The sequence below is a fragment of the Scardinius erythrophthalmus genome (assembly GCF_964197995.2).
Source record: "Scardinius erythrophthalmus genome assembly, chromosome: 8".
Lineage (NCBI taxonomy): Eukaryota > Metazoa > Chordata > Actinopteri > Cypriniformes > Leuciscidae > Scardinius > Scardinius erythrophthalmus.
Window position 1 is genome coordinate 40,155,509 of NC_138228.1, and position 27,762 is coordinate 40,183,270.

The following is a 27,762-nucleotide window of genomic DNA, read 5'->3' on the forward strand; positions in this document are numbered from 1 at the left end:
ATAGGCTGTCTGGTTGAGTTTTTGAAAAATGTAAAACAACGTTCTGGTATAGATGAATAAAATACCAGACATTCCCCAATGACCTGGAATGAATGAAAACCTTCACATATATTTTACTGATAGGCTTTCTGTCTTGGGCACAAACCTGCTACCAGATCTCAGCATATCTCCAAGAGTGGAGCCGGTGGCGGAGAGTTCAGAACATCTGCCACTGGAGTCACGTGGGCCCAGACGGGACACTGAATGCTGCATTGTGTGGAGGACTGACAGAGAAATGGGAATGAGCTTCTCAGATGGGTCAGTATGGAAGGCCAAAGACAGAGTGAGAGAGACAATCTGAATGAATAAACAGAGTTCCCACTAACAAGTCTGCAGTTTCAGGAGGAAGAGGAGCTCTGGGTTCTGTTTCACTCATTTTCTCTCTCTCTCTCTCTCTCTCTCTCTCTCTCTCTCTCTCTCTCTGTCAACCTCTCCATGTTTTTTTTTAGTTTATTTGTATAATGGATTCTAAAGATATGACATTAGGAAATGTGATGAAATATGTTCCAATTGTACAAAACTGACATTTGATATTTTATTACTGGCAGGAAACTCAGCCAACATTACAATAGACCTTAGTCAAGGGTAAATGCCACTTTAATGCGCCACAATTGAAAACAAGGCTATAAGGCTGTTTAATGTGTTAAACTATTGGGTACCCTTTTATTTAAAGGTGCACTATGCAGGATTTTTGAAGAAGAAAAAGTATAGACTACTAGAAGTGTGTGGTGGTCTACAGAGACACTGTCCTGTGCCTGTATTTTCTTTTTTTTGAATTCCTGTGGACGTTTCTGAGCTGCACCTTTGGCCAGTGCATGCATATGTTACTGGCAAAGTGTGTAATCCAGCATTCTATAGAATGCCTAGGTAATGTATAGAATTAGGTAATGTATTTTTGCCAAAAACCATCAGGCATTCTATACAATACCGGGATTTCACACTTTGCCGGTAACATAGCTCCAGCAAATGATGACGTACAGCACAGGTGAGGGCGGGACATTGTAGTCTGTCTTGGGAAGCTCCTCTAAGTTCTCCTGTCTCGACCCAAAAACAATTCGCTAATGTTGTTATTGGCTTAATTACATTGTAATTATGTTTTTACGAAACGTAATTGTTGTTTATTAGCAAGCTAGACTGAAGATAGCTCACAAATTACAGCCAGTCACCAAACTATTGGCGTAACTTCTTATATACACAAAAAATGCTATTAATGCATGATAAACAAATAGCTCATCGTTCATCTGCCCGTTCCCAGTTTCTTGAGTCAGTTGGAATGCGTGTGCAACTGATATGATGTCCGTGGAGAGGCAAACAGTAACTAAAAATCCTGCATAGTGCACATTTAATATTCAGCGAACAAAACATGAATCTCTCCAAAATATTTCCAATTGTCAAAAAAAACCTCTCAAGATAGTATTGTCACATGTTTGTACAAATGGTTAATTAAAAAAAAAAACTCTGAATACATCCTATTATGCATGCACTGTTCGTCTATCCCACAGCCTCGTTTTCATTTGCTAAATGTAGGCCTGGTTTCACAGACAGGGCTTAGAGTAAGCCAGGATTAGGCCATAGTTCAATTAGGACATTTAAGTAGCTTTTATAAATGTGCCCGAGAAAAAAAAACATTACTGGTGTGCATCTTGAGATAAAACAATATTTTAAGATATGTCTGTGTAAGAGAGTATGCATTTTAGTCTGAGGCCAGGCTTAAGCCTGGTTTGTGAAACCAGGGGATAATGTGATAAAACATTTATTAAATTTCATTACTGTAGCTAAGATTATTACATTGTCCAACTTTACAACAATTTTAACAAGATATTGAGTTATAGGCCACTTAACATGATTTGTGTTATGTGTTATTTTTTTTATTTAATTATTTGTTGTAAGTATTCCACAAAATTAAACACAATTTTATAAATGAAAGGTAAAACTTTTGGTATATTCAGGAAAAGAATTTTTAGCATTTATCAGCAGAGTTATTAATGCATTTGTGTGCAACAAATAGACTGAAATATGGTGGTAATGGTGTTATGTTACAATAAAAGTACAATCACTCGCAGTTATCTTTACTGTAAGGTGCCGCTAGCTGTTCACTTTACTTAATGCATAGAATATAACACAATGAGCAATGAAATAGTGAAGATCCACCTGTCTTAGACCAATAAAAACGTATAAAAATAAAACCACTTTTTTTCTCATAAAAAAACGTGGAAAACTACCAATAGTATTTAATGTGAACGACCAAAAATACTCTATATTTACATCACAAGTTCTCTTGAAGACAGTCACTACCCTAACCTCCTCATACTTTCTTGTGCGTTTTTTCCCCCATTTTTCAAACGTTGTAAGGCCTGCCTTGTCACTTACGTCATCATTCTATGTGACATCAGCAGGAGATGCATTTCCTTCCTGTCGTGGGTGTGAAAACGAGGTTCCTCTTTACAGAAATGCCTCTCTGACATGAGCAACTGTAGGCTGTTGGGAAGTTCCTTTGGTTACAGGCATTCTTGGCTGACAGATTGGACTGAGTCAGCACTTTACTTGGTTGTACCTGTGTTGGCAGGTCAGTCCTGTTGGCCCCATGTCACAGAGTCCTGTGTGTGCCCCTCAAATCCAAATCCTTTAGAACGTTCCAAAATGCTTTTTTTCTTGGACTTCTTCCTCTTTATCTCTGAAGGAAGGGGAGTGAAAGACCTGCCATCTGCTACATAAGGAAATGACAAAGACGTTTTCTTGTAGACACTGGTGATTGTAGGGTAATTCCCCTCAGAATCTATGTCCATAGGTTCCCCCATCTTTGGCTTGATCTCTGAGCAGGTATACATGCTTTCCCAAGGCTCAGGTTTGATCTGTCCTTTGCGCTCATTAGAAAAGGAACTGGATATTTTACATGTCCTGTCTGGATCTTCGCCAACTTCTGACTTGAAGTGCTTGCTCTCGTGCACACTCAACAGCACTGCTGATTTGCATACCTTTGAGCAATATCTGCAATTGTGTCCTCTATCTGACTTTTCTAGGTGTTTTTTCTCGTGACTTTTCTTAGTGGCAAGGTAAAGGAACCGCTGTGGGCAGTAAGAACATCTGTAACGTTTTTCCATGCTCAGACTGTGGGATGCCACATCCGAGCTGAAACAGGAGCCATCCTCAGTGCAGCTCTTGCAGATAAAGTCACTACTATCCTCTGCAGTGGGCCCAGCTGTGCTGGATTCAGGGGGACTTTGTTTACCACATATTCTGCAGCGTGGCTGATGGCAGCTGATGATGTGCATGCTGAGGGAGGTCTGGCTAGAGAAAGAGCTCTCACAGCTGTGGCAGGAGAAAGCTTCCTTTTGGCTGCTAAGCCTTGGCTCCCTCCTGACCCCATAGTTGTCTGCTGAGATCCTCTCATCTGGACAGAACGGTGTCTCTCTGAAGTCTTCGTTGGCTTCAGGTGACAATGGTCTCGTGTAGCATCTCACATGTTTCATCCTTGTTCGTTTGCGTTTCAGTTTCTTACCCCTCTTTTTAGGTTTATATGAGTAATAGGGTCGCCATAGTTTGTCAGTTTCAGGATCATTTGGGTCATCATATGACTCATTTTTTGTGACTGATGTTGTGACTTCTGTTCTCAGTCGCAGACTTGGACTTCCAATACTCTCCTCTGCAGGGCTATTTTGACCTATGCCCTCTTGTCTCCAGCTTTTCCTTTTCCTCTTTTTTGGAAATAGCTTTGAGCCTTTTATTTTTCGTCGAACAATTGCCTCGTTGCCAATCTTCACTGTTATTTGGCAGAGGGGAAGGACTTGGTTGTCAACGGATGGGCCTGGACATGCAGGCTTAGCAATGTACGTTTCTGTCTTTCCACTAGGTGGCTGATCCGGTATTATGCTCTCGGGTCTTGCTTGTAGCAGCTGATTAGCCATGTCCTCAATGGTTTGTGCTGCTGCTGACAGTTCACTCAGCCTGCTCAACCCTTCGAAGGAGCAGACAGGTGGTATGTTGAGGAATGGAAGTATGTCTGTGCTGTTTTCTGTGTTTTTCTCTGTTGACGAATCTCTGTCGCCTCCATTTTTAATGAGAGGGGTCCCTTTGTTTTTCTCTATCACTTGTGAAGAATCTGTAAATCTGTGGCTGAAGAGCGGTGTCCCTTTGCCATCAAATCCAGACTGTTTCTTGAAATCAGTGGAGAGGTGTTTTGAAGGATGGTCCATCTCAGATGACAAAGGAAATCCTATGTTTTGGTCACACGGTTTCTCAAAGCTGATGCGAGGAGTTTCTGATGCCATCATTTTTGGAGTGGCCATGAATGTCACTGGCATTGAAAATAATGACTGACCATTAACAGCATCTGAATTAGTTGTAGGTACTGCACAGTCAAAAAGTGTGTGGGGGGAACAGCTGTCCAGTGGTTCACTGTAGGAATCATCATTGCCCTCGAACCCTTCAGAGTATGTCTGACTGTATGACTTATAACGTTTCTTTCTAAACTTCATTGGGAGAAGCCTGTAGAGCTTTATGGGGTAGACACTACCCTTGAATCCACCATTTGCTGATTTTTTATTGACAGCCAACTGTGGATCGATGCCATGAAAGGACTTCTGGTGATTCTTGAGGATGTAATAAGTCAAGAAGGTCTCCAAGCAGAAGATGCACTGGTACCGGCGTTCCCCAGTATGCCAAATCTCGTGCTTTGTGCGGTACTCAGCCAGAGCGAAAACTTTGTTGCAGTAGTGACAAGGGTAGGCTCTATGCCATGAGTGTACATTCTCATGTCTTTTTAGGCTGGAAATGGTCACATAAGCCCGTTTGCATACAGAACATTTATATGTCCTTGAAGTGCTACTTGTTTTTAAGGTCCCATTAACTTGATCCTGAGACAGCTCAGGGGGACTAGTCAATGTGGGGTCTAAACTTAAAGGGATATGGAGATCTAGTGGAGGGGAAGAGAGTTGCGTTGTATTTTCATTAGGTGTACCATTAGAGACTGGGACTCTCAAAGAGTCTTTATTATTTGTCTCTAACTCAGATGGACCTTTTAGAGATTTCACACAAACCTGCTCATGATTGCGCAGTCTTTTCAGATGCATAAACTTTTTATGGCAGTACTTGCAAAACAAATGACTGACAAATCTTTTGTGTATTTGCATGTGGATGTTGAGAAGCGTAGAGTCATTAAAGGTTTCAGGGCATTGCTGGCAGCAGAAGGCGGGGACACTGGGTGTATTCTGAGGACTGAGGCAGGGTGGCTCTGCATCCTGAGAGGGTGTAACGTCAAGTGGTGGCAAGAGATCAAGGCTGGAATGTATCACTGGTGCTGCATCTGAGGATAACTGGGAGGAGGATAATGGTGCAACAGTAGCATTTTCCACTGCAGATGTGCCAGTAATAGTGGGCATAGTTGCACCTGGCTCAATTGAGAGAGACGGAATACCGTTACCATGTATACGACGCTTCTTTATAGGTCCAAGTCTATTGTTAACCACAGGCTTAGCTGGAGGAACGGCAGGCATGATTGTTCCGTTATCGTTCCCCTGGCTAACCTCTTTAGACTCTTGCCCCTGGCTCACTGCATACGAGTGCTCTGTTAGAGCATGGGCAGGCTCACTCTCTGTGGGTGATATGCTTGTATCTTGGGAGCTGGAAGGAGAATGCCCTTCCTCAATAACTTTGTTACGGTGATCCAGTGTAGAGAATGGGTTGTTTACTGCCCCAACCTCAGTAATGGAGAAAGCATTGGTGATCCTTGGGCCCTTGGAGCAGTCTAACTCCTCAGGCTTGAGTGTCTCTTTTTTCAGTGTGCATGTGTCTGCCAACTTTGACTGGCTGTTTGATCTTCCGCAGCTTGCAGAGGCTTTACCTTGCAAGAGACCAGAGCTCTGCCTTTCAAAGTCAAGCAATTTCTCCAGAAAGGGAATTCCTAAACGCTTTCCAGCTGCCACCAGAGACCTGCTGTCCTCTGTACTACTTGACTCCACTCTGGCATTGTAGATGAAGTTTAGAATGCTAGCAAAGACCTCAGATTTTAGGTCTGTTAACTCCAGCACCTGGCTGGATGTGTAGACATCAGGCGTTTTGAAAGCATTACGAAAATATCCACTTGTGGCAGCCAGTATGTTGCGGTGAGCGCGGAATTTGACATCCTCCACAACGATTATTACATCACAGAATAGGCCTTGAGAACGCTGTTCACTAAGATGACTGAGGACAGTTTGGGGGTGGGAATTGTCCACCAGACCAAGAGTGCTGGGGTTGACCACAGTCATCTGCAGAGAAGAGACAGAAAGTAAAAAAAAAAAAAAAAAAACACACACAAAAAACAATCTTTTAAATCTGTGAAAATTATGGCTACTTTGAGATAACAGCATATGACCTTTGTTTTTACTGGGGGTGGGGAAAGGAAAAATAACTGGATGAGGTATTCAACGTACTTAATGAACAAGTCACTGTTCACAGATCATCACTGATCAAGCCACTAAATTTAGCCTAGGCTGAATGACTGCTCTCAAAAATGAAAATTCATTTTCTTGTTGTTCCGAACCTATGACTTTGACCTATGATTTTTTTCTTTGGCAGACCACAAAAGAAGAAACTCCTTTGTGTTCCACAGAAGAAGGAAATACCTACAGGCTGGGAATAACATGTGGGTGAGTAAATGGTGACATCATATTTTTTTGGGGAGGTGAACCATCTCTTAAAATGTTAAACAAATATAAATGTTTGTGTATTGGTTTAACGTGACATTTAACCATTACTTAAAAAAAAGCAGAAAGGAGACATTTTAAACCACATAATGAGAAGTGTAATTATTTGTTGTCTATTATAAGATTAGATTTGTAATCTAATCACATCAAACCACTAGATGGCAGCATGACTCAACTCATAAACTCAATGCCACTAGCATGTCTCTTAGACAGTAATCAAGTGAAGCTAGTTCATAATGTACAGTGGTAAGCAGATGCAGTTACCTTATAACCAAAACTGTAATATATTCAGTTCTTATACCAAATATTCATAATGACCACAAGTGCAAAGACATATGATGTTGTTTTGATGTGGGGAAATGAGGTGAAAGCTAGTAGATATTTATTATTGAGGATGTTTGCACACTGCCATAACAGTCTTTATTCTACCATATTTTTGTGCTCAAGATTACAGAATACAGAAGCAGACTTTGTGCAACATACATAGAACATAAAACAGAAGTAATTGCACAGAAAAACAAAGAAATGCACATGAAGGACTGCAACAATTTGCATAAATAGGTTACAATCCTTAAAAAAAAAAGTATTATTTATTATTTAAATAAATATTTTGCCACTGACCTATGCACTTCCATCTCCATTTGGCATTTAATTTTAGGACAGCTTAGTTCACTGGATTAATGAAGGATAAGAATGGTGACTTATTGCTCATCATTGCTCTTTGCATTAATGCATGTGTTGAAAGCCACACTATCCCATTATCTGCTGGAGGAAGTGAGAAAGAATCCATGGCTTGGAAAGTGCTGTCCTCTAACCGGCACTTCCATAAAGTAAAATATATTACTCAAAATAAAGTTATAATTAATGAATTGCTGGCAGGGCCGCATTATACAAATGGGAAACATCAACTGTAACCCAGAACTCCAAGCATTAGGGGGCACGGGAACAGGTGAAGCTAAATTAAACTAATGGACTGTTTGTCAGTGGCATGTCTGCTGTGCTTTTATTGACAATGGCTCTTTGGTAACATATTGCCACGTATGGTTCTCTCAATGAAAATGATCCCAGGGGCACTAGGAGATAAGTTTACCTGGCCTAACTCATGATTATTAAAGTTTATGCTGACGCTGCTTAACCTTCATAGAGCGCTCATCTATGTGACCAAATTCTTATTAATAAGACAGATAAGGTTGCTTTAGCCTTGGGGAGGCTTAACTTGGCCCTTACTGCTGTAATGAGAAGACTTTTGCCACCTGATAGGCCAGATCCTAAAGGCTTATATTGTGATTGTTTATTAGTGTTATTTCACCTTCACGTTTCTGTATGTTCCTGAACAGATTGCTCTTTCCGATACTCTACTCATAAATGAAAAGTTGTCTTCATTTACCCAAACCTGTTGCAAACCTGTACGACTTTTTTTTCTGCTGAACACAAAAGATGATGAAAACGTTAGGAACCAAACAACATTGGAGACCACTGACTTCCAGTATATGGAGAAAAAAACACTTCTCACATTTCTCAAAAATATCTTCTTTTTTGTTCTACACATGAAATTAAGTCAAACAGGTTTTGAACAACACAAGGATGAGTAAATGTTGACCATTTTTATTTTGGGGTGGAGGATACATTTAAAGCAAAGAATACAGAAAACAAAAATCTAAAAACAATACATAACGTGATCTGTTTTGACTTGAAAAAATTATGAAACAACTAATATACATATATATACACACAAGATACACAAGATAGCTTCGAGCTATTATATTTTGAAATAAATATACCAAAAAATATATATATACCTACAAAATCTTCTACCTATAATAACATCTTGTACTTTTTGGCTGTCTGCAGACTTGAATACATAACATGCCATAATTATGATTTCCTTACTCAGACGTACGATCTTACCAAGTGCACTTGAAGGCAACAGCAGACCAGGCAAACACAGGAGCAATATGCAGAACACACAAGAACTAATGAGGGAGCAAAACACAGCTGAACACAATTAGGTCATACATTTGACAGAGACTAAAGACTCGCAAGAACAAGATGAGTTCAAAATGGAAGTCATGGATAAGCAAAAACAAGACATTAAAAAAACAATACAAAATCCCTAAGAATAATAACAGAGATGTGTCTTGTATTGACAGTGTTTGTACATAATGATTTATAAGCAGTAGCCTACCTTGGAGTTTTTATTTAAACTTCAATTTTCATAATATTTCAGGAAAAACCGTTTTAATATTGTATAATATGAGAAAATGCATTTTATTTAATTAATTATTTACTTATTTATATGCCAGCTGTCAGAGAGTGGGAAGATGAAATGTGAAGAGTGCAAAAGGGACAGCTGCAACCAGATGTAACAGGGAAAGGTGGCAAATACGGCATTAAAATGTAATCTACAGAGATCAGACGGCCCTGGCAGATATAGAAGTATGTGGCACAACACAAGCACTTCAAGTAAATTACAGTAAAAGAGCTAAACAGTGTGCTATAGTGTACATAAACAATAAATATGAAAAATTACTACAAATAAATACAAGCATTAATTTATCACTGTACCTAAGTGATTCATTTTCATTGACTTTAATGTATTTGTCTTTAATGCATGTGTCTGAAAAAGTTCTGAAGATTTGGCTAATTTATTTATTTTTTGTCCTTCATTTTCTGTCAACGACCCAGTGCATGACACTCGTTTGACTCATTAGTTGGCTAAACTACATAGCGGCACAATGAGGAAATGAACAAAGGTCAGATTCTCCATCTCACTGCTGGTAGAGGAGCACAAAAGCTTTTGAATATCCATCCTAGCAAACTGACCTATTTCTGCTTCTCACTATCTATTTCCAGTTCAGCTGCTCCCCACGAGGAAGAGCACCCTGCCACTGCAAAGTGGAAATATGTCAGATGCAGCAACACTCATGGCCAATGTACTAGCAAAGCACAACATATTGTTTGGAGGCACTAAGCTCAAAGTGAATACAGTTTTTCATATGGATTGTTTACGTCTTTTGTCTCTAATTTGCACTGTTTTCTCCTTTCTTACTCTTTTTGTGTACGAGGCCCTAGTTTTGTCTATGTGACAGTGATGGAATGTCTAAATCACATTGTTCTTTAAATGAATGCCTGTAATGTAGTTTTTAGGCATTTACTTGCGTGGGAGCCTAAAATGAAACACTTGGGCGTCAAATGACCTTTTTATTTGCCAAATTGCAGAATTGCTTTTTAGACACTTGCACAGATGACAGTCACTGCTAACTTTGCATTTTCCGTATGTTCCCCATCAAGTAAAAAAAGATTACGCTTTGCCATTGTTAGTAGATTAGTTTCCATTGGAGCACTTGTAGTAAACTGACCATGTTCTAGTACGTGCATCGTACTAGATGCTCTGCAATGTGCATGCGTTCTTTTTTCAGTAATGTACATGATTCTGGCGAGAAAGTAAAGTTTTGCGTGCCTCTGTTGAGAGGTTTTTTTCTTTCAACAGAGCAGCCATTTTGAAACCACGACAAAAAGCATCTTGGTATAAAGTAAAATGGCTGCCTGTAAATGTTCTATTAGACTGTAGAGGTCGATCTTGTTTGGACTAACAATTTTGGATTTTAGAATCTAAATTCTGAGACATTAATATTACATATTAAAATGGCTGACAAGCAAAGCCATGGTCAGAGCTCAGTTTCTGAACAGACAAACTAGTTTAGAAGATCATTTCCTCAGGCTGTTTTGTGGTCGCCCTGATGCATTATGTTTTACTCATAAAGAGAAAGGAAATAACAGAACCACAAAGAAGACATATCTGCCTCTGATCATCAAAAACATGACACAGCAGTATTACTCAGCCTGTACCTTTACTCTGCATTAAACAACACAGTCTGGATGTAACGTCATGCCAGCTTTTATTGCTATGCTGCTGCTGAGGATCTATTTTGATCTGGACTGTTTGTGATTGCACTGAGCGGGAGAGACAGACCTCTCTTAATCGCTGGGAAAACATCCGCCTGCTCCCTGTCTGACAGGCCTCCGTTGTCACGGCAACATGCTGTGGCGCAGCACTTATTGGGATTTGTATGAATGGCGGCTGAGCAGGCAGTTGTGCTTTCTGTCCAGAGAAAAACGGTTCATTCTTACATACTGCGCCATGTTGGGAAGCCCCGGTAGCATTTAGCTGCGGACAATGGCCTGGGATCACCATTATCTGCATTGGTGTGTGAGTTCAGTGGACTAGTACGCAGTCAAAATCACATCCCCTAGGCTCGAAGAGCTGGATGCCAATGCGAATTTGAGTTGAAGGGCCCTTTTACATTAAAAAACAAAACATTTAGGCTCGCTATTTGTTGCTTGGGCCGTTAAAGGTTTCTTCAACATTCAGGCATTTTATATAGGTGTAAAATACATTTGTTGTCCGTGGATGTATCACCTGCCACACCCTTAACGTGACTTACCATACCGGATAAGCGAAATGGCGGAAAAATAAAAATCCCCCACCTTCCCTCAAACCGTTCTGTACAAAATAAGAGAAACATTTGCCTATGAGTATGAAATGTCCAGTCACATTAAGAGCGAAAACATTAGCTTTCATTCTTACAGATAAAACCACACAAGTCTTCATGCGCTGCTCTGTAAAAAAGCGCTCGACTATGTCTGTTTGAAACTGGAGGGGAAAAGCATGCTGAACGTACCTTTATTTCAGTTAATCAGAGAAAGCGCTTCAGTGGATGGAGAGCGGAAAACATCGCTCACGCCTTCCTCTACAGTTCCTGCGATCCACTGATGGCTGGAAAAAGAGGTTTCGTTTGCAGGCGAAAGTGTTACAGCTTTTTTTTTTTAGATTCAACTCGTCGCTTGCTGCTCTCTGCTGCGATCGCAGTCTCTCCTATAAGTCTATCCTGCTCGCTCTCTCTCTCTCTCTCTCTCTCACTCTCACACTCTCTCTCTTTTTCGTTCACCCTAGTCCCAGTGCCCTCTCTGCATGAGACACCCAGTCCAGAGGTGGCAGGGGGCATCAGTCTGCTCCACTGCACCCTGCTATAGGTCTCGTTCCTTCCGTACGCTCGCTAGCTGGCCACCAGGGTCTATTCGCCCACTGTGGAGTTTATAAATAGTCGGGCAGGGCAGCTCCACTGCTGTCTGTGCATTATTAGCAGCGGATAAGAGATGCAGCGTGCTAGCAAGGACTGCAACTTCATTAACCACTGCAAAAGGGCAGCCGGAACGAGAGAGCGCGGAAAAAACGGATCAGCACACGTTAATGTGTGAGAAGCACTCGCATGCCGTGCATGTGAGGAGGATGCAACAATGCAACCACCGGTGTCAAAACAAAAATGACACCTGGCACGAGGCAGAGTCTGACATTTTCCATCACGTAGAATAAATAACGGCGGTCTGGTTGCTGCTATTTTAGACGAGCCTCGCTGCCCCCACCCCTCCAAAAAAAGATCATGAACAACGATGCTTTTTGATGCACAGACACACACGTTTGTGTTCTCTGCCTGTCCCTCGCCCACCTTATGAAACATGCTTTTCTCTGGTCCAGAATGTGTTTCTGCACATCTGAACGTGGCTGTTTGCTGTTGTGGCTAAGCTGTACCGCTATCAGTGCTGCAATATTTTTATATGTGCATCTTTGTGGAGGTGGTGGGTGGGTGTGAGAGAAAGAGAAAGAATGAGCAAGAGAGAGAGACGGCACAGTCTGCTTCTCAAACGCTCATTTCTGAAATCAAACAGAAGGAGGGCGAGCAGCCGAGGAGAAAGAGAGGATGAGAGAGCGCGTGAGTAAGCAGAAATGGTGATTTGAGACAAGGTGAGGACGAAGGAACATGGCAGGCAACTAGAGAGGGGTTTCAGCGAAAGGTTGAAAAACCGCCGTGGACAGAGAGTGAGTGAGTGAGTGCGCAAGAGCTCTGAAGAGAGAACGACAGCTCGGTAGAAAGTGGAAAGGTGGTGGGGACTGTGGGATCACCTTCAACATGGCTGCTGATTGATGCAAAGGGATGCGGCTGTTCTGCAGAGAACACGAGAGAGGGAGGAGATGGGAGGGAGAGAATGGGAGCAAATGGACAGGGAAAAATAGGAGGAGCAACTTCAAATTCCATCTGCAGGTTATTAAATTTTATAGCCCAAACTGGGTATGTCTTTATTCAGGGTGAAGACTGCAAATAAATACTGCACACGTAACATAATTCTTTGAATATTTTTTATGCTTTTTTTTTTTCTCGTACAATATTTATTTTCTCTAAAGCTTCTCCTTATTTTCCAACATATTCTAATCACACTAATATATTAAAAAACTTTTTTTTTTTTTTACAAAAATATTGAATGCACTACTAGTGGTTATTCTACCCAGTTATCAAACAGAATTTTAAATGTTGCCAAATTCTATTAAACAGGAGATTATACACACTTCAACTATTTAATGTCCATAATTCAATTATAATGGACATTGAACATAAATACAATTCCTTGTAATCTGAGCTCTGAGACCACTGGTGAAAAAGCTTCTATTTTGTGTAAAGTGTAAGTTAAATTGAACATGTTTCATATGTCTTAGTATTTATTATTCCCTCTTTTGCTGTAATGACAGCAGCACTTCAGCTGAACCAAAACCTGATGAAACTTACTTTCATTAGTGACCTAAAAATATGGAGGAATTCTATTTTTCTTAGGGTTACATTTCTAAAGACTTTTTTAATGTTTAAATGAGAACAAAAATTCCCAGAAGTGGGTGGCATCTGTAGATGGCATCATGAAGAAGGGCTTATTCCACTATATTTATGCTATATTTATTTAGTTATCAGTCAAATAAGCTCTTGCTTACATCTGAGTTAAATGTACCAGAACTTCTTTTAAAGTCGGTGAAGTGTCTCTTTAAAGCTTGCGGAAGACCGCCTCCTTCGGCTCGCAGTGCATCATGTGAACCTAATGCCCAGATACCAGCGGTTATTTCTGGAAACAAGGCTGAGTGCTGATTACCTGGGTGCCAGGAAGACAAGCTCCAGTAACAAAGGCTGCATTCACTAGTGGCCTGGCCTGTGTTCAGCTCTTAGGTTGTTTTATAAGTGAACCACTGATGGTGAAATAAGAATCAGAAGCTAGACTGATCATGGATCTCTCCACAACCTCTCACTGTCTGCTTATACATAATTAGGAATATCCCATTTTTGGATTGCCGTATTATGTCTAAACAAATTTCATACATGATATCAGTGTTCCCACAGTCCTGGAAAATACTTATAATTAAAGTCATGGATATTTATCAATTTCGGCTACAAGATAATTGAAGTACAGTTGTAATTGAAATGATTCAACCCCCATTGCAAATCAGTTTTATTGGCAAAATTTACAGACTTTCAGCTGTTTCCAATGAACAAATCAAAATAATTAAAATATCTCAATTCAAAAAATGTTTCAAGTGGTTTCAACTGAAAATGAACTTTTAATGACTTCTGCAGTCTCAAAATTATTCAACCCTTCATACCAAACATCTTTAGTACTTAGTAGAACACCCTTTTGCTGTTATGACCTGCTGCAAACGAGATGTATAACCAGACACCAGCTTCTGGCAGCATTTCTGAGAAATCTTAGCCCACTTCCCATGAGCAATGGCCTCCAGTTCAGTAATATTCTTGGGTTTGCGTGCTGCAACCACCTTCTTCAAATCCCACTTGTTGACTGATGGCCACTGCAGAATTTTCCAGGATTTCTTCTGCAACCAAGCCTTGGTGAAATTTGAGGTATGCTTGGGATCATTGTCCTGTTGGAAGGTCCAATGACGCCCAAGCTTCAGCTTCCTCACTGACGGCATGATGTTTTCTCGTAGGATTTCCTGATAAATCCAATGATACTTCAATGAATCCATCTTGCCTTCGACACGGTCCAGGTGTCCAGTGGCAGAGGATGCAAAGCAGCCCCAGAGCATCACCGAGCCCCCAACATGCTTAACTGTAGACATAGTGTTCTTTTCAGCATATGCTTCATTCTTGTTCCAGACATACAGATCCACTTTAGTTTCATCGCTCCACAGAACAGAATCCCAAATATTCTGTGGCTTATTTATATGATTTTGAGCAAATTGGAGCCGACATTTCTTGTGCTTTTGTACGTCTTGGGAGTTCTGGCATGCGTTTAGTACACGCCTTTCTGTGCAAGCTGAAAGCTCAGTGCCTGTTGCCACCAAGTCTTGCTGCGGGTCTTTTGCAGACACTTGAGGGTTTTTCTGAACCTGCCTTCTCAGAAATCTGGTTGCAGCCGTTGATAGCTTCATTTTTTTTATTTTTTTTACCCCGTCCAGGTCTTGTAACCACTGTTCCTTTAACTTTGAACATGCAAACTATGCTTCCAACGGTGTCTCTAGGAACCTTTAGTAATTTTTTTTTTTTTCTCTTGTTTGTGAAGGGTGATGATATCTTCTCTTTTTGGACCATTATTTTGACTTAGCCATATTACTAACATGCAGTCAAACGTGACACTCAACAAACCTAGCCAGTTCATATATTTTAGGTGTTCTAGCTCAAGCACACATGGTGCAACTAATGAAGCCCTTAGTTGCATCAGGTGTGCTTGAGACAACACCTGTTTTGCATATTTGTGCTGATTCTATTCAGGGGGTTGAATAATTTTGAGACAGCAGAAGTCATTAAAAGTTGCATTTTCAATTGAATTAGGGGAAACCACTAGGCATATTTGTTGTGTTGAGCTATTTCAATTACTTTTGTTTGATTTGTTCATTGCAAACAGCTGAAAGTCTGTAAATTTTGCCAATAAACCTGATTTGCAATGAGGGTTGAATAATTTAGATTAAAACTGCACCTATACTGAATCTACATTTTGCATGCTATATTGCAGTGAGCGTAACTGCTTTGGAACTAATAACTGGATCCAAATGGGATAAACATTACAAATAATTTTTTTTTGTCATATTGGACTTAAAAAGTTAATATATCTATGTACAAGTAATATCAATAATTATATCTAATTATGTAAATATATTAATTGCAAGGATTGTAAAATTATATGTAAAAAATCTTTATCTGGAAAGAGAATAGAAATTCATTTGTTAAAAAGAGTGGGTCCCCTGGAATTTAAAAACCCTCCATGTTAATATATATATATATATATATATATATATATATATATATATATATATATATATATATATATATATATATATATATATATATATATATATATATATATAATAAAAATAAATAATATTATATAATAAACAATTAATACACTGTAAGAAAAACGAATAATATTTTGGCAGAAAATTACCAGTACCTTTTCCATTAAGTTTACGGACCCAAAAACAAAAAATAATGCAAAGTGTAATTAAAAATATATGTAAAACACCAGTGAGAAATCAATACAGAAAATTCCTTCCCATTAACAGTATATTGGGATGCATTTTCACAAACTTTTCTTAGAGTGTTTAAATACAACATATATTATTTATATCATTAATATCAATATATTAATATAATGTTGCTTTTGCTATATTCAATTGTTACATTATTGTACTTTGTTTTTGTGTACAAGTTTATGGTTATGTGTAAAATAATGAAATGTATTACAATATTTTTACAATTTATATCTGTAATATGTATTTTAATCTTACTTAATTGTAATAAACTTACAAACTAAAAGATGTGTGGGTGTCTTCTTGATCAAAGGTTGAGAATTTTAGAGATAAGAGTGGAGTGGACCATAAATTATAACATTTCTATTCCAGTTTCAGCTGCTATTACCCTAACCCCTAACAAAAACTGAAAGTTTGAGACTATTACATTGTACAAGCGATTACCCTCTGGGGAAAAAAAAGGTTGCAATGAATTCTTCTGCAATGCGATACCACTTCTAAATAACCCTGAGGTGTAAGGAGTTTAGTCATCACTGAGTCATAACAAGTAAGCAGTGAACCGTTAGCAAACAAGTGCTACATAGCTGAAGTACTTTTGTTCTTTGTCACTATATAATACGTCTAGCAGGCTGTGGCCCTGAAATTATCAAAGATGCTAATACATCTGAGGCCTGTCAAAGTGAGGCCTACTCTATGCTATGTAAAACCACGGTCCAAAGTGAGCTCATTGCATCAATCTTCCACTCAAGGCTAAAATGGCCTGAAGTATAACATGAAAAAGCGAAAGAAAACAAACAGAACGCTAATACAAATCGCTCTGACTATCAAGATGAGGCCTAGGTCAATATGTGGGCTATTGTGTTTCGTAATGAATTATAGATGGAAACTTTGCCGCTCATGAAACAAAATGGTAGCAGGGAGCTATTCAGCTCAAATGTGAATACATCAAAGACAGACAAATGAAAATCAAACAAGAACATCACATACGTATAACCACAATAATTTTGTTGTCTTGCTGGAACAAAAGCAAGAGGGCAGGTTACAGTTCTACATTTCCTGCTATCAAGTGACTCATTAAATTCTAACTCTTTAAATGACGCAGTAAGATTAAAATCCCTTTACCAACCTGACGTTTGTTCATTCCGCTCCTCATAATCGAGATCGTCTTTCCTCTGGTCCCTGTTGGTACAGTTAAATGTGTGCCTGTGCGAGGAACTACAGTGTTGTGCCCCCTGGTGGTCATCATGCAGAATCCCCAGTCCTGCAATTTTTAGTATGCATGTTTTTTATTATTATTTTACAGTATTTCATCTTGTCACTATTAAAAAATTCCACAGTTATATAAATAATCATGTTATAGTGCAGGAAACATTTAGTTTTATGCCGTTTACAAGATTATTATGTCACTATTACAGTAAGGCCCGCCTTTATTGGAATGCAATCAAGAGAAACGCACTCAAACGACTGTCTGGATGGATTCCCACAGAGTATATGCTCAAAGCAAGCTTGCACACACAAACACACACTAATCTCGCTCGTGGACACTCAATGGTCTGGCCCAAAGTGGAAAGCACAGCGTACATTTTAAAGCCTCTTTTTAGTCAGCATTAATGGACAATCTCTCAGTGTGTTAGTAGAGTGAGTAAGACAGCGAAAGAGAGAGTTCTGAGTGAGCGGGGCTGATATATACCTGATCTATTCCTCCTCCTCTTCCATATTTGAGCAGCTGTAGATGTAAACAGTCTGGCCCAGGGTGAGATCAGTTTGTTCTGCCATGGTTGTGAGGAGAGCGACGGATAGAGACTCGGCAACACAGTTTCTCCTCAGGGCCAGATCAGCTGCTTTCTCTCTCAGCAGTACTTCCTTTGTGCCGTTTTGTGTGTGTGTGTGTGTGTGTGTGTGTGTGTGTGTGTCTGAATGTCAAGGCCGGCCAAAGCAGCGCCTCTCTGTTATTCTCTCAGCCCAGCAATCGTTCCACAGGCCTCTGTCAATGCTGCGTCATCAAGCTGCTGTCCTGGCCCTAGAGAGAAAGAGAGAGAGAGATGAGAGGGAGGGGTTGGAAAAGGGAGGGAGAAGCAACGGAAAAAAAAAGAGGGAAAGCTAGACTTCCTCTCAAACGGTTTTGAAACGGTTACAAGCTCTGGATAGTGGATACTATTTATCATTCTGTCAGGACGAGCACAAAATATTAATTTAATTCAGTTACTATCATTTAGTAATCTGTTATGAGTGGTGTTTGCTAAGGCAAGTATCAGTATTACTACAGTAAAATTATTTAAACAAATCTTTAACTTTACAGTGATAGTTCACCCAAAAATGAAAATCTGTCACCATTTACATACCCAAACCCAAAGGACTTTGGTTAATCTTTGAACCACGAATGAAGATATTTTTAATGAAACCTGAAAGGTTTCTGTCCCCACATTAAAAGTCAAGGTTATCAAAACTTGGAAGATCCAAAAAGGTTATAAAGGCAATGGAAGTTGCAATAGTCTTTTCTTCCCTACTGTGATGTATATACATGTTTTTTTTTATATATATATATATATATATAATTAGATCTTGTAATGAAACTTCTCTTTTCTGGTGACCAAACTTGTCTAATCATTTAATCCAAATAAACCCTGTCCCTTTCTTAAATTTGACCTGAAGTTTGCATTCAGATCTGCTGCCATCAGATCTACAGCAACTTTAATATTAGGTTTTGCACAGGCAGAACCACTTACACTTACTTCAGAATATGTAAAAATGTAGTTTTCTTACCTGTCATAAAATGTCTCCTGTTTCTCTCTGAGGGTTCTTTATAGATGGTTGAAAACTAGGCCATTCTTCTCAAATCAGTGGCAATCAGCATATTTTTTTTGTGACAATTACCCTATATACAGTAGTGTGACAATACGACCCATAATAGGGTCAAGTAAAGGATAATGTACATCCAGCCGGTTGTTCTCTCAAAATAACCCCCGACGGGGTGATGAGGACCCCGACGCGAAGCAGAGGTAGGCTACGTAAACCCCATTAACTGAGAGGGGATTTCCCAGAAACCAGAAATGATTCATTTAAGACAAGAGTCAGAATTATAATAAATTTAAAAAAAGTTTATCTGAAGATAGTTTGCAGTTTCATCAGCAAAAATCAGCTTCAAGACTTGCCTTCAAGTCACGGCTACTTGCCACATGAGTAAATAATTAGACACGAAAAAAGAAAAAAAACTTGAATCACAAACAATAAGTGTAGGCTATTGTGATTGTCAAAACATTTGGTAGCCTAACTAAACATAATTGTATTAAGTTCAGTGACAGCATGGTGCAATAATTGTTATAGGCTAATGCTTTTATTATTGCTTGATACAAATTTTACAATTTCAATTTAATTATTGTGGTTGTATTCCGATCTTGATTAAATTTCAATACATAGTAGGTACAGTTAATTTTTCTGAAGAAATAAAATCTCACTTAATGCTGTAAACATAGGCTACAGAGACCCCTGTCAGCTGGTATAATTATAGGCTAGGCCTAATGCGGTTTTTATTAGTAGCCTAGCCTACAACAACAACTTAAATATGTAATATAGGGCACATATTTAGCAAATGGCTCATTTATACCAATACTAAATACATTATAAAATACACGTTTTTCTAGCCAACTTACGTGCTCATGTAATGGCTTCCCTGAGGTAAATGTAACCTCCAGCTATTTTATTGACCTCTTTCCACGGTTGAAAAACACTGATAGGTCGATATTATGTATGAGGCATATACATTTCAGTAAGTTGTACTGAATCTTTCAACATAGGCCTACCTATTATTCATTCGTGTTTATTTACTATGAACTAGTAGGCTAGTAAATAAGATAGATGATCGGTTCACGTGCCGCTTGAACGCTCGATCTGTCACATTTAAAAGCGCCAAAACGGTAGCCTATTTATTGTTTGAATTTGGTAATAAAATTGACAGAATCTGAGAGCTGAGAATTTGTTTCATATCAATAGTAACCCGCTCTGTCTTGTCTGTCGGTGTCCTCTTTGGTTTGCAGTTTTTCTCTGTGTGAGTGAGTGGCCTGAGAGCGTGTGGAAAGGGCCATTTGCGTGAGTCTCACGCTGAATGATTCAGAGTTGGCAGCTCTAAGTGTGACAAGGGCACTGTAAACTGAAGTGTTACTAAAAAGACAACCAGCAAAACAAGGGTTTTATGTAATTTACTAGTTTTGACTCTAGTTGCCAAATGAGTGTCACTAGTTTTGTATGCTGGTGGTTTCAAACACTCTCAGACACTCCGTCCAAAACGGTCTTAGATTCCCAGTAGGCTATCATATATAGGCTATATATAACTGCTGGGTAAGTGATCAAATAAATAAATAAATATCATTGACAGAGAAGAGGCTATATAATGAAGATTTTACCAGAAATTTTAACCGAAAAGGCAAATGGAAAATCTGTCACGTGTTGCAATTTATCACACGATAATGAGTGGTAACTTTAATCAACACGACAGATTTGGCTGTAAACATAGCCCTGCAAATATTCAGTAGCCTACTACAGCACTACTGTGAATATGATTACTTTTAAACATAGTTCGATAAATAAGATATTATTATTAAGTAACTTACAACAACCGCTGCGACTCCGAGATGCTGTTTCGTTTTTGAATGGTTGAAGAGAATTGTTCATCAAATCACTCAGTAAGACAGTCACGTGCCACCACTTACTGGCTGAGTGATTCAAGCTATGAATTCAAGCTGCAGAAAGATTAAAAAAAAAAAAAAAAAACGGTTTCACAGACAAGGCTTAAACCTAGTCGCAGACTGAAATGCATGTTTGAACAGTTTTAACTGAAAGCAACTTGCAATGACATATCCTAAAACATCTCAGTGCCATTATTTTGTCTCAAGATGCACACCAGTCATTTTTAAGGCACATTTATAAAACCTATTTAAACTAAGGCCAAATTCTGGCTTAATTTAAGCCCTGTTTGTGAAACCAGGCCTTTATGTTTCATATGGTTTTCGCAGTGCTGAAAAGCCATTAAATGATATAGCCTATTATATTTCAATACAAATATTTTTACAAATATATTTTAATTTTCTCAAATCAATGTTAATAAACACCAGCTTCTATTGTGACAAATTACCCCATATGGTGTGTCTACGTCTCAGGGACAATGTGAGTTCAGTGAATTTTATTTTTATTTAGCTGTATGTGTCTATGGGGCGCCGTTTGTAAAGCGGCTCACGCTGAAAATAACAGCAACATTTTGTCACATTTAGCTTCAAACAATGTTTAAAAAACTGGTATGAATTTTTGACGGTCACTTTTTACCACATTTACAACAATATTTGTCAACTTAGAGATATTTTAAATAGTTAAATCTAAATATTAAATGTTAAATCTAAATGCTAAATCTAAATCTAAATGCTAAATCTAAATCTAAATCTAAATGTTAAATCTAAATCTAAATGTTAAATATAAATATAAATCTAAATGTTAAATCTAAATATTAAATCTAAATCTAAATGTTAAATCTAAATGTTAAATGTTAAATCTAAATCTAAATGTTAAATCTAAATATTAAATCTAAATCTAAATGTTAAATCTAAATGTTAAATCTAAATCTAAATGTTAAATCTAAATGTTAAATCTAAATCTAAATCTAAATGTTGAATCTAAATCTAAATGTTAAATCTAAATGTTAAATCTAAATGTTGAATCTAAATCTAAATGTTAAATCTAAATCTAAATGTTGAATCTAAATGTTTGGGGTGAAACTAAATATTTAACTAATATGCAAATTCAAAATGCCGGTAACAGGAAGTGCCAAAATAAAAGCTCGAGGTGGTCAGTGTGTGTTTATAGCATGGTTTATAGTGTCAAATAACGAATAAAAACCATCTCATCCGAGGAAATGGACTCTTGGACATAGATTATCGTGATAATAACTACCTAAAATAATAAACACGTTTGGAGAAACTGTATTTGAAGAGTAGGCTAGTGTCACTTTTATGAAAAGTGCGGGACTTATGACCTGTAGCCATAATAGCCAGCCACGAGGGGGCTCACTTTGACTGAATGTCATGTCATCGCTCTGTCATCACGAGACTCTACAGTTTCTCCAAACGTGTTTATTATTTTAGGAAGTTATTATCGTTATATTATAGTTATTATTATGAGATGGTTTTTATTCGTTATTTGACACTATAAACCATGCTATAAACACACACTGACCACCTCGCGCTTTTATTTTGGCACTTCCGGCATTTTGAATTTGCATATTAGTTAAATATTTAGTTTCACCCAAAACATTTAGATTCAACATTTAGATTTAGATTCAACATTTAGATTTAGATTTAGATTTAACATTTAGATTTAACATTTAGATTTAGATTTAACATTTAGATTTAGATTTAACATTTAGATTTAACATTTAGATTTAGATTTAATATTTAGATTTAACATTTAGATTTAGATTTAACATTTAACATTTAGATTTAACATTTAGATTTAGATTTAATATTTAGATTTAACATTTAGATTTAACATTTAGATTTAGATTTAATATTTAGATTTAACATTTAGATTTAGATTTAACATTTAACATTTAGATTTAACATTTAGATTTAGATTTAACATTTAGATTTAGCATTTAGATTTAATATTTAACATTTAGGTGTAACATTTAATATTTAGATTTAACTATTTAAAATATCTCTAAGTTGACAAATATTGTTGTAAATGTGGTAAAAAGTGACCGTCAAAAACTCATACCAGTTTTTTAAACATTGTTTGAAGCTAAATGTGACAAAATGTTGCTGTTATTTTCAGCGTGAGCCGCTTTACAAACGGCGCCCCATATGTGTCTACACAAAATTAACTGCCTTTGAATGTTGTATAGCTTATTTTTAAAACTAAATAAAAAACATTCCTTAACTAGGCAATCTAAATAAAAAAGAAATACTCAAGACTTTCCGTTTCAAAACCACTTGAGGAATTAAATTAAGGAATTAAAGCAAGGAATTGATAAAATTGAGTGATTTATTTCGACCATCTACAGTGAAAGTATGTTGCATTGGTTTTGCACATGCAGGCACTTTATTAACGCGCGCCATCTGCTGGTCACTTTCCACACTGCAGTTAATGAAAAGAGCCAAATAGTCAATCAGAGACGTGCTGTTATACTGGGTGAATAATTCGATCATGTTCTAAAAAAAACAAAAGAAAAAAAAGAAGACGATTTACGAATTACACGAATTACTAATAAAAAATATATAACTATGTATTGCATACATTAATAATTTCAAAGTAATGCTTTAATATTTTGGCACTCAGCATAGGATTTCATTTGAATGTGTCATAAACTTGTCTTTAATCAATAACTGCAAGCATTAAAATACAGAAGTAGTAAATTAATGCACACTTTGAGATCATTTTAATTGTCTTGTAGATTGAGAGTTGTATTTAATAGCTCATGGAGATGCAGTATTGGCTTTATCTTCTGCCTCTGCAGGACAGGCCATGTTGCCATGTTCTTGTTTGTAATAAAACTTAAAGAAGATGTTCTTCCAACCCATGGCTTTCGCCAGCATTTCCATGTCTTCAGAAATCATATCACAATGAGCCATGACAGTCTGCTTCCAGATCTCCTCTGAGTTACATATCTGAACACACATGTACATTTACATAAAAACACATATCACACACTCTATAATTTCTGTAGCACAAAGTTTAAAGGGTTAGTATAATATTTATACTATACCCAAAATATTTTGTCATTAATTACTCACCCTTAAGTCGTTCTAAACCTGTAAGACTTTTGTTCATCTTCACACAAATTAAGCTATTTTTAGATTAAATTAGTTGACAGCTACACAACTGATACTTTGACGCTTCAAAAAGTTCATAAAGAGATTGTAAAACTAATCCATATGAATTGAGTGTTTTAGACCTAATTTTCTAAAGCAACACAATTGCTTTATATGATGAATAGTTTGAATTTAGGCTTTTATTCACATATAATCCATCAACTCACACATCAGTGGTGGTATATGAAGCTCAAGCATGTTCACTTGATGTGCAAGAACCAATGAGGATCATTCTCATGTTACGCAGCACTTTTGAGCTTCTGCAAGAACCAATGAGATTCTTTCTTATGTTACGCATCACTTTTGAGCTTCCCCAAGAACCAATGAGATTCATTCTCATGTTACGCAGCACGTTTAAGCTTCCTCAAGAACCAATGAGATTCATTCTTGTGTTAAGCAACACGTTTGAGCTTCCCCAAGAACCAATGAGATTCATTCTCATGTTACGCAGCACTATTGAGCTTCTGCAAGAACCAATGAGATTCTTTCTTATGTTACGCATCACTTTTGAGCTTCCCCAAGAACCAATGAGATTCTTTCACGTTACGCATCACTTTTGAGCTTCCTCAAGAACCAATGAGATTCATTCTTGTGTTAAGCAACACGTTTGAGCTTCTGCAAGAACCAATGAGATTCATTCTCAAGTTACGAAGCACGTTTGAGCTTCCCCAAGAACCAATGAGATTCATTCTCATGTTTCGCAGCATGTTTGAGCTTCTGCAAGAACCAATGAGATTCATTCTCATGTTACGCAGCATGTTTGAGCTTCTGCAAGAACCAATGAGATTCATTCTCAAGTTACGAAGCACGTTTGAGCTTCCCCAAGAACCAATGAGATTCATTCTCATGTTACGCAGCACTTGTGAGCTTCCCCAAGAACCAATGAGATTCATTCTCATGTTACGCAGCACGTTTAAGCTTCCTCAAGAACCAATGAGATTCATTCTCAAGTTACGAAGCACATTTGAGCTTCCCCAAGAACCAATGAGATTCATTCTCAAGTTACGCAGCACGTTTAAGCTTCCTCAAGAACCAATGAGATTCATTCTCATGATACGCAGCACGTTTAAGCTTCCCCAAGAACCAATGAGATTCATTCTCATGATACGCAGCACGTTTGAGCTTCCCCAAGAACCAATGAGATTCATTCTCAAGATACGCAGCACGTTTAAGCTTCCTCAAGAACCAATGAGATTCATTCTCATGATACGCAGCACGTTTAAGCTTCCTCAAGAACCAATGAGATTCATTCTCATGTTTCGCAGCATGTTTGAGCTTCTGCAAGAACCAATGATATTCATTCTCAAGTTACGAAGCATGTTTGAGCTTCTGCAAGAACCAATGAGATTCATTCTCATGATACGCAGCATGTTTGAGCTTCTGCAAGAACCAATGAGATTCATTCTCATGTTACGCAGCACTTGTGAGCTTCCTCAAGAACCAATGAGATTCATTCTCAAGTTACGCAGCACGTTTAAGCTTCCTCAAGAACCAATGAGATTCATTCTCATGATACGCAGCACGTTTAAGCTTCCCCAAGAACCAATGAGATTCATTCTCATGATACGCAGCACGTTTGAGCTTCCCCAAGAACCAATGAGATTCATTCTCAAGATACGCAGCACGTTTAAGCTTCCTCAAGAACCAATGAGATTCATTCTCATGTTACGCAGCACGTTTAAGCTTCCTCAAGAACCAATGAGATTCATTCTCATGTTTCGTAGCATGTTTGAGCTTCTGCAAGAACCAATGAGATTCATTCTCAAGTTACGAAGCACGTTTGAGCTTCCTCAAGAACCAATGAGATTCATTCTCATGTTAAAAGGATGGTTCGGAGTAAAATCAACCTAGGGTCCTTTGCACCATGACCTCGAGCCAAACACCCCCAGAAGCCTTTTTTCCCTTGGTCGAACATTATTAAAGTTAGAGTTTATTTAGAGATATATCTTAATTAGTTCTAAATTTAATAATGTTCGACCAAGGGAAAAAAGGCTTCTGGGGGTGTTTGGCTCGAGGTCATGGTGCAAAGGACCCTAGGTTAATTTTAATCCAGACCATCCCTTTAAGCAGCACGTTTAAGCTTCCTCAAGAACCAATGAGATTCATTCTCATGTTACGCAGCATGTTTGAGCTTCTGCAAGAACCAATGAGGATTGTTCTCGAATGTCAAGCAGGTTCAGTTGAGCTTCTGTTTATGTTCACTGATCAATGTTTATATGTGAATAAAAGCCTAAATTAAATCTGTTCATCATGTAAAGCGATTGAGTTTCTTCAGAAAAATTGGACTAAAACGCTCAATTCATATGGATTAGTTTTACGATCTCTTTATGAACTTTTTGAAGCGTCAAAGTGTCAGTTGCTTAGCTGTCAACGGAGGGACAGAAAGCTCTCGGATTTCATCAAAAAAAGTTTAATTTGTGTTCTATAGATAAACGAAAGTCTTATGGGTTTGGAATAACATGAGGGAGTAATTAATGACAGAATTTTCAATTTCGGGTGAACTATCCCTTTAATAGGCTTCTTAGTGTTAGGGGTTATGAGTAATAGTGATGTTTTCTTTAGCAATGATCAGTAATAATAAAACAGATTCAACATTTTTACAATGTAAAATATTATTTGATAGACATGAAACCTTCATTTAGCAAAAAAAAAAAAAAAAAAAAACAGAGAAAGGGACAGAGTATTGTTCTAACCTTCTTAAACCTGTTCGAGGTTTGGCTGAGACAGCCAATGTCCTGAATGGACATGAAGGAAAGGATTTTAAGGAGCAGTCGGTCAGGTAAGCGTTCCAGGTAGTCAAAATGCCCTTGACACAAAGCCAAAGTGTACTCCAGAATCCTGGTGCCAAACACCACAGCTAACCGCTCTAAAATCAGGAATAGCATTCACAAATCATGATTGCAAGTTGGATCACATATTTAAATGTAAAGCTGGAAAATAACTCAGACTGGATCGGTACCCTGCAACTTTGAATCATTCAAAAAGTCATGGTGGAACATTTTTATCTCTCCAGGTGCTGTCCCTCTGAATTCAGTTCGGACTGAAATCTTCCACCACCTCCATATAAGCTGTTGGTAATAAAGAGTTATGAAACGCTTAATATGACTATATAAACATTTATCTTTTGTTTTGTTTTGTTATCTTAGTATGACTGATATTAGTTAAAGTTAAAGAATTTACATTCTTATTTTTATGGAATATTGACATAATGATTATAAATGATTCATCCGTGCAGATTTTTATTTTTTAAAATCCATGTGCCCTTGTTATCTTTAATCACAATAATTTCTCCTCCCTCTTGCAGAGACATCTCTTCTCTGATGACGTCACCACTGGCACGAGGGCGGGACAACCTGTCACTCACATGAGATTGACCAATATCAAACCACAATCAATTCCCGATGGACAAAATCAAGTCCCGCCCTACATTTTTCTTTTTCGAGAAGCCGTTTTGCTCTGATATGTACATCACAATATAGGGAAGAAAAGACAATTGCAACTTCTGTTTCATGCTGACTTTAACAGCATAATCAATTTTGCTTTTCAGACATGGCAGACAATATGCTGTTTTTGCTATTCAGGTAACCTAATGCAAAAATTCACCACCACATTTAAATATTTGTCCCTTCGTAATCTCAATTGAATTATCATTTTGTGTAGGCTACTGTTAAATACCTCTTTTTGTGTGATACAAAACTGGTAGTAGTCTTTAGAGGGAGGTGGACCTTGTCCAGCAGTTTCAAACAGAATTTCATCCAGCAGAGATGCCATATTTGGACGCTTATCTGTTACCATGACAACTGGTATACAAAAAACCGATACTTTTTCT

At 37.9% G+C, this 27,762-nt stretch overlaps 2 protein-coding genes across 4 annotated transcripts; both read right to left on the bottom strand.

The window, feature by feature from the left end:
- Nucleotides 1-501: 501 nt before the first annotated feature.
- On the bottom strand, nucleotides 502-18,108 carry zbtb38 (zinc finger and BTB domain containing 38). Of its 3 annotated transcripts, none has more exons than XM_081372865.1 (3): nucleotides 17,771-18,108; nucleotides 17,207-17,341; nucleotides 502-6,284 (listed from the first exon to the last, which is right to left on the bottom strand). In XM_081372865.1, the coding sequence occupies exons 2-3, from the start codon at nucleotides 17,324-17,326 to the stop codon at nucleotides 2,607-2,609; spliced, it is 3,798 nt and encodes a 1,265-aa protein (XP_081228991.1). In that variant the 5' UTR covers nucleotides 17,327-17,341; nucleotides 17,771-18,108; the 3' UTR covers nucleotides 502-2,606. The 3 variants fall into 3 exon arrangements, with proteins under 3 accessions (XP_081228991.1, XP_081228992.1, XP_081228993.1); XM_081372866.1 differs by lacking the exons at nucleotides 17,207-17,341; nucleotides 17,771-18,108 and adding exons at nucleotides 11,168-11,226; nucleotides 11,405-11,621; XM_081372867.1 differs by lacking the exons at nucleotides 17,207-17,341; nucleotides 17,771-18,108 and adding an exon at nucleotides 11,405-11,799.
- Nucleotides 18,109-23,537: 5,429 nt separating this feature from the next.
- fbxo36a (F-box protein 36a) lies at nucleotides 23,538-27,704 on the bottom strand (the record flags this gene model as incomplete). The annotated part of the gene is made up of 4 exons (XM_081371891.1): nucleotides 23,538-23,729; nucleotides 26,627-26,799; nucleotides 26,893-27,001; nucleotides 27,609-27,704. The coding sequence occupies 4 exons, from the start codon at nucleotides 27,702-27,704 to the stop codon at nucleotides 23,538-23,540; spliced, it is 570 nt and encodes a 189-aa protein (XP_081228017.1).
- Between the last annotated feature and the right edge of the window lie 58 nt (nucleotides 27,705-27,762).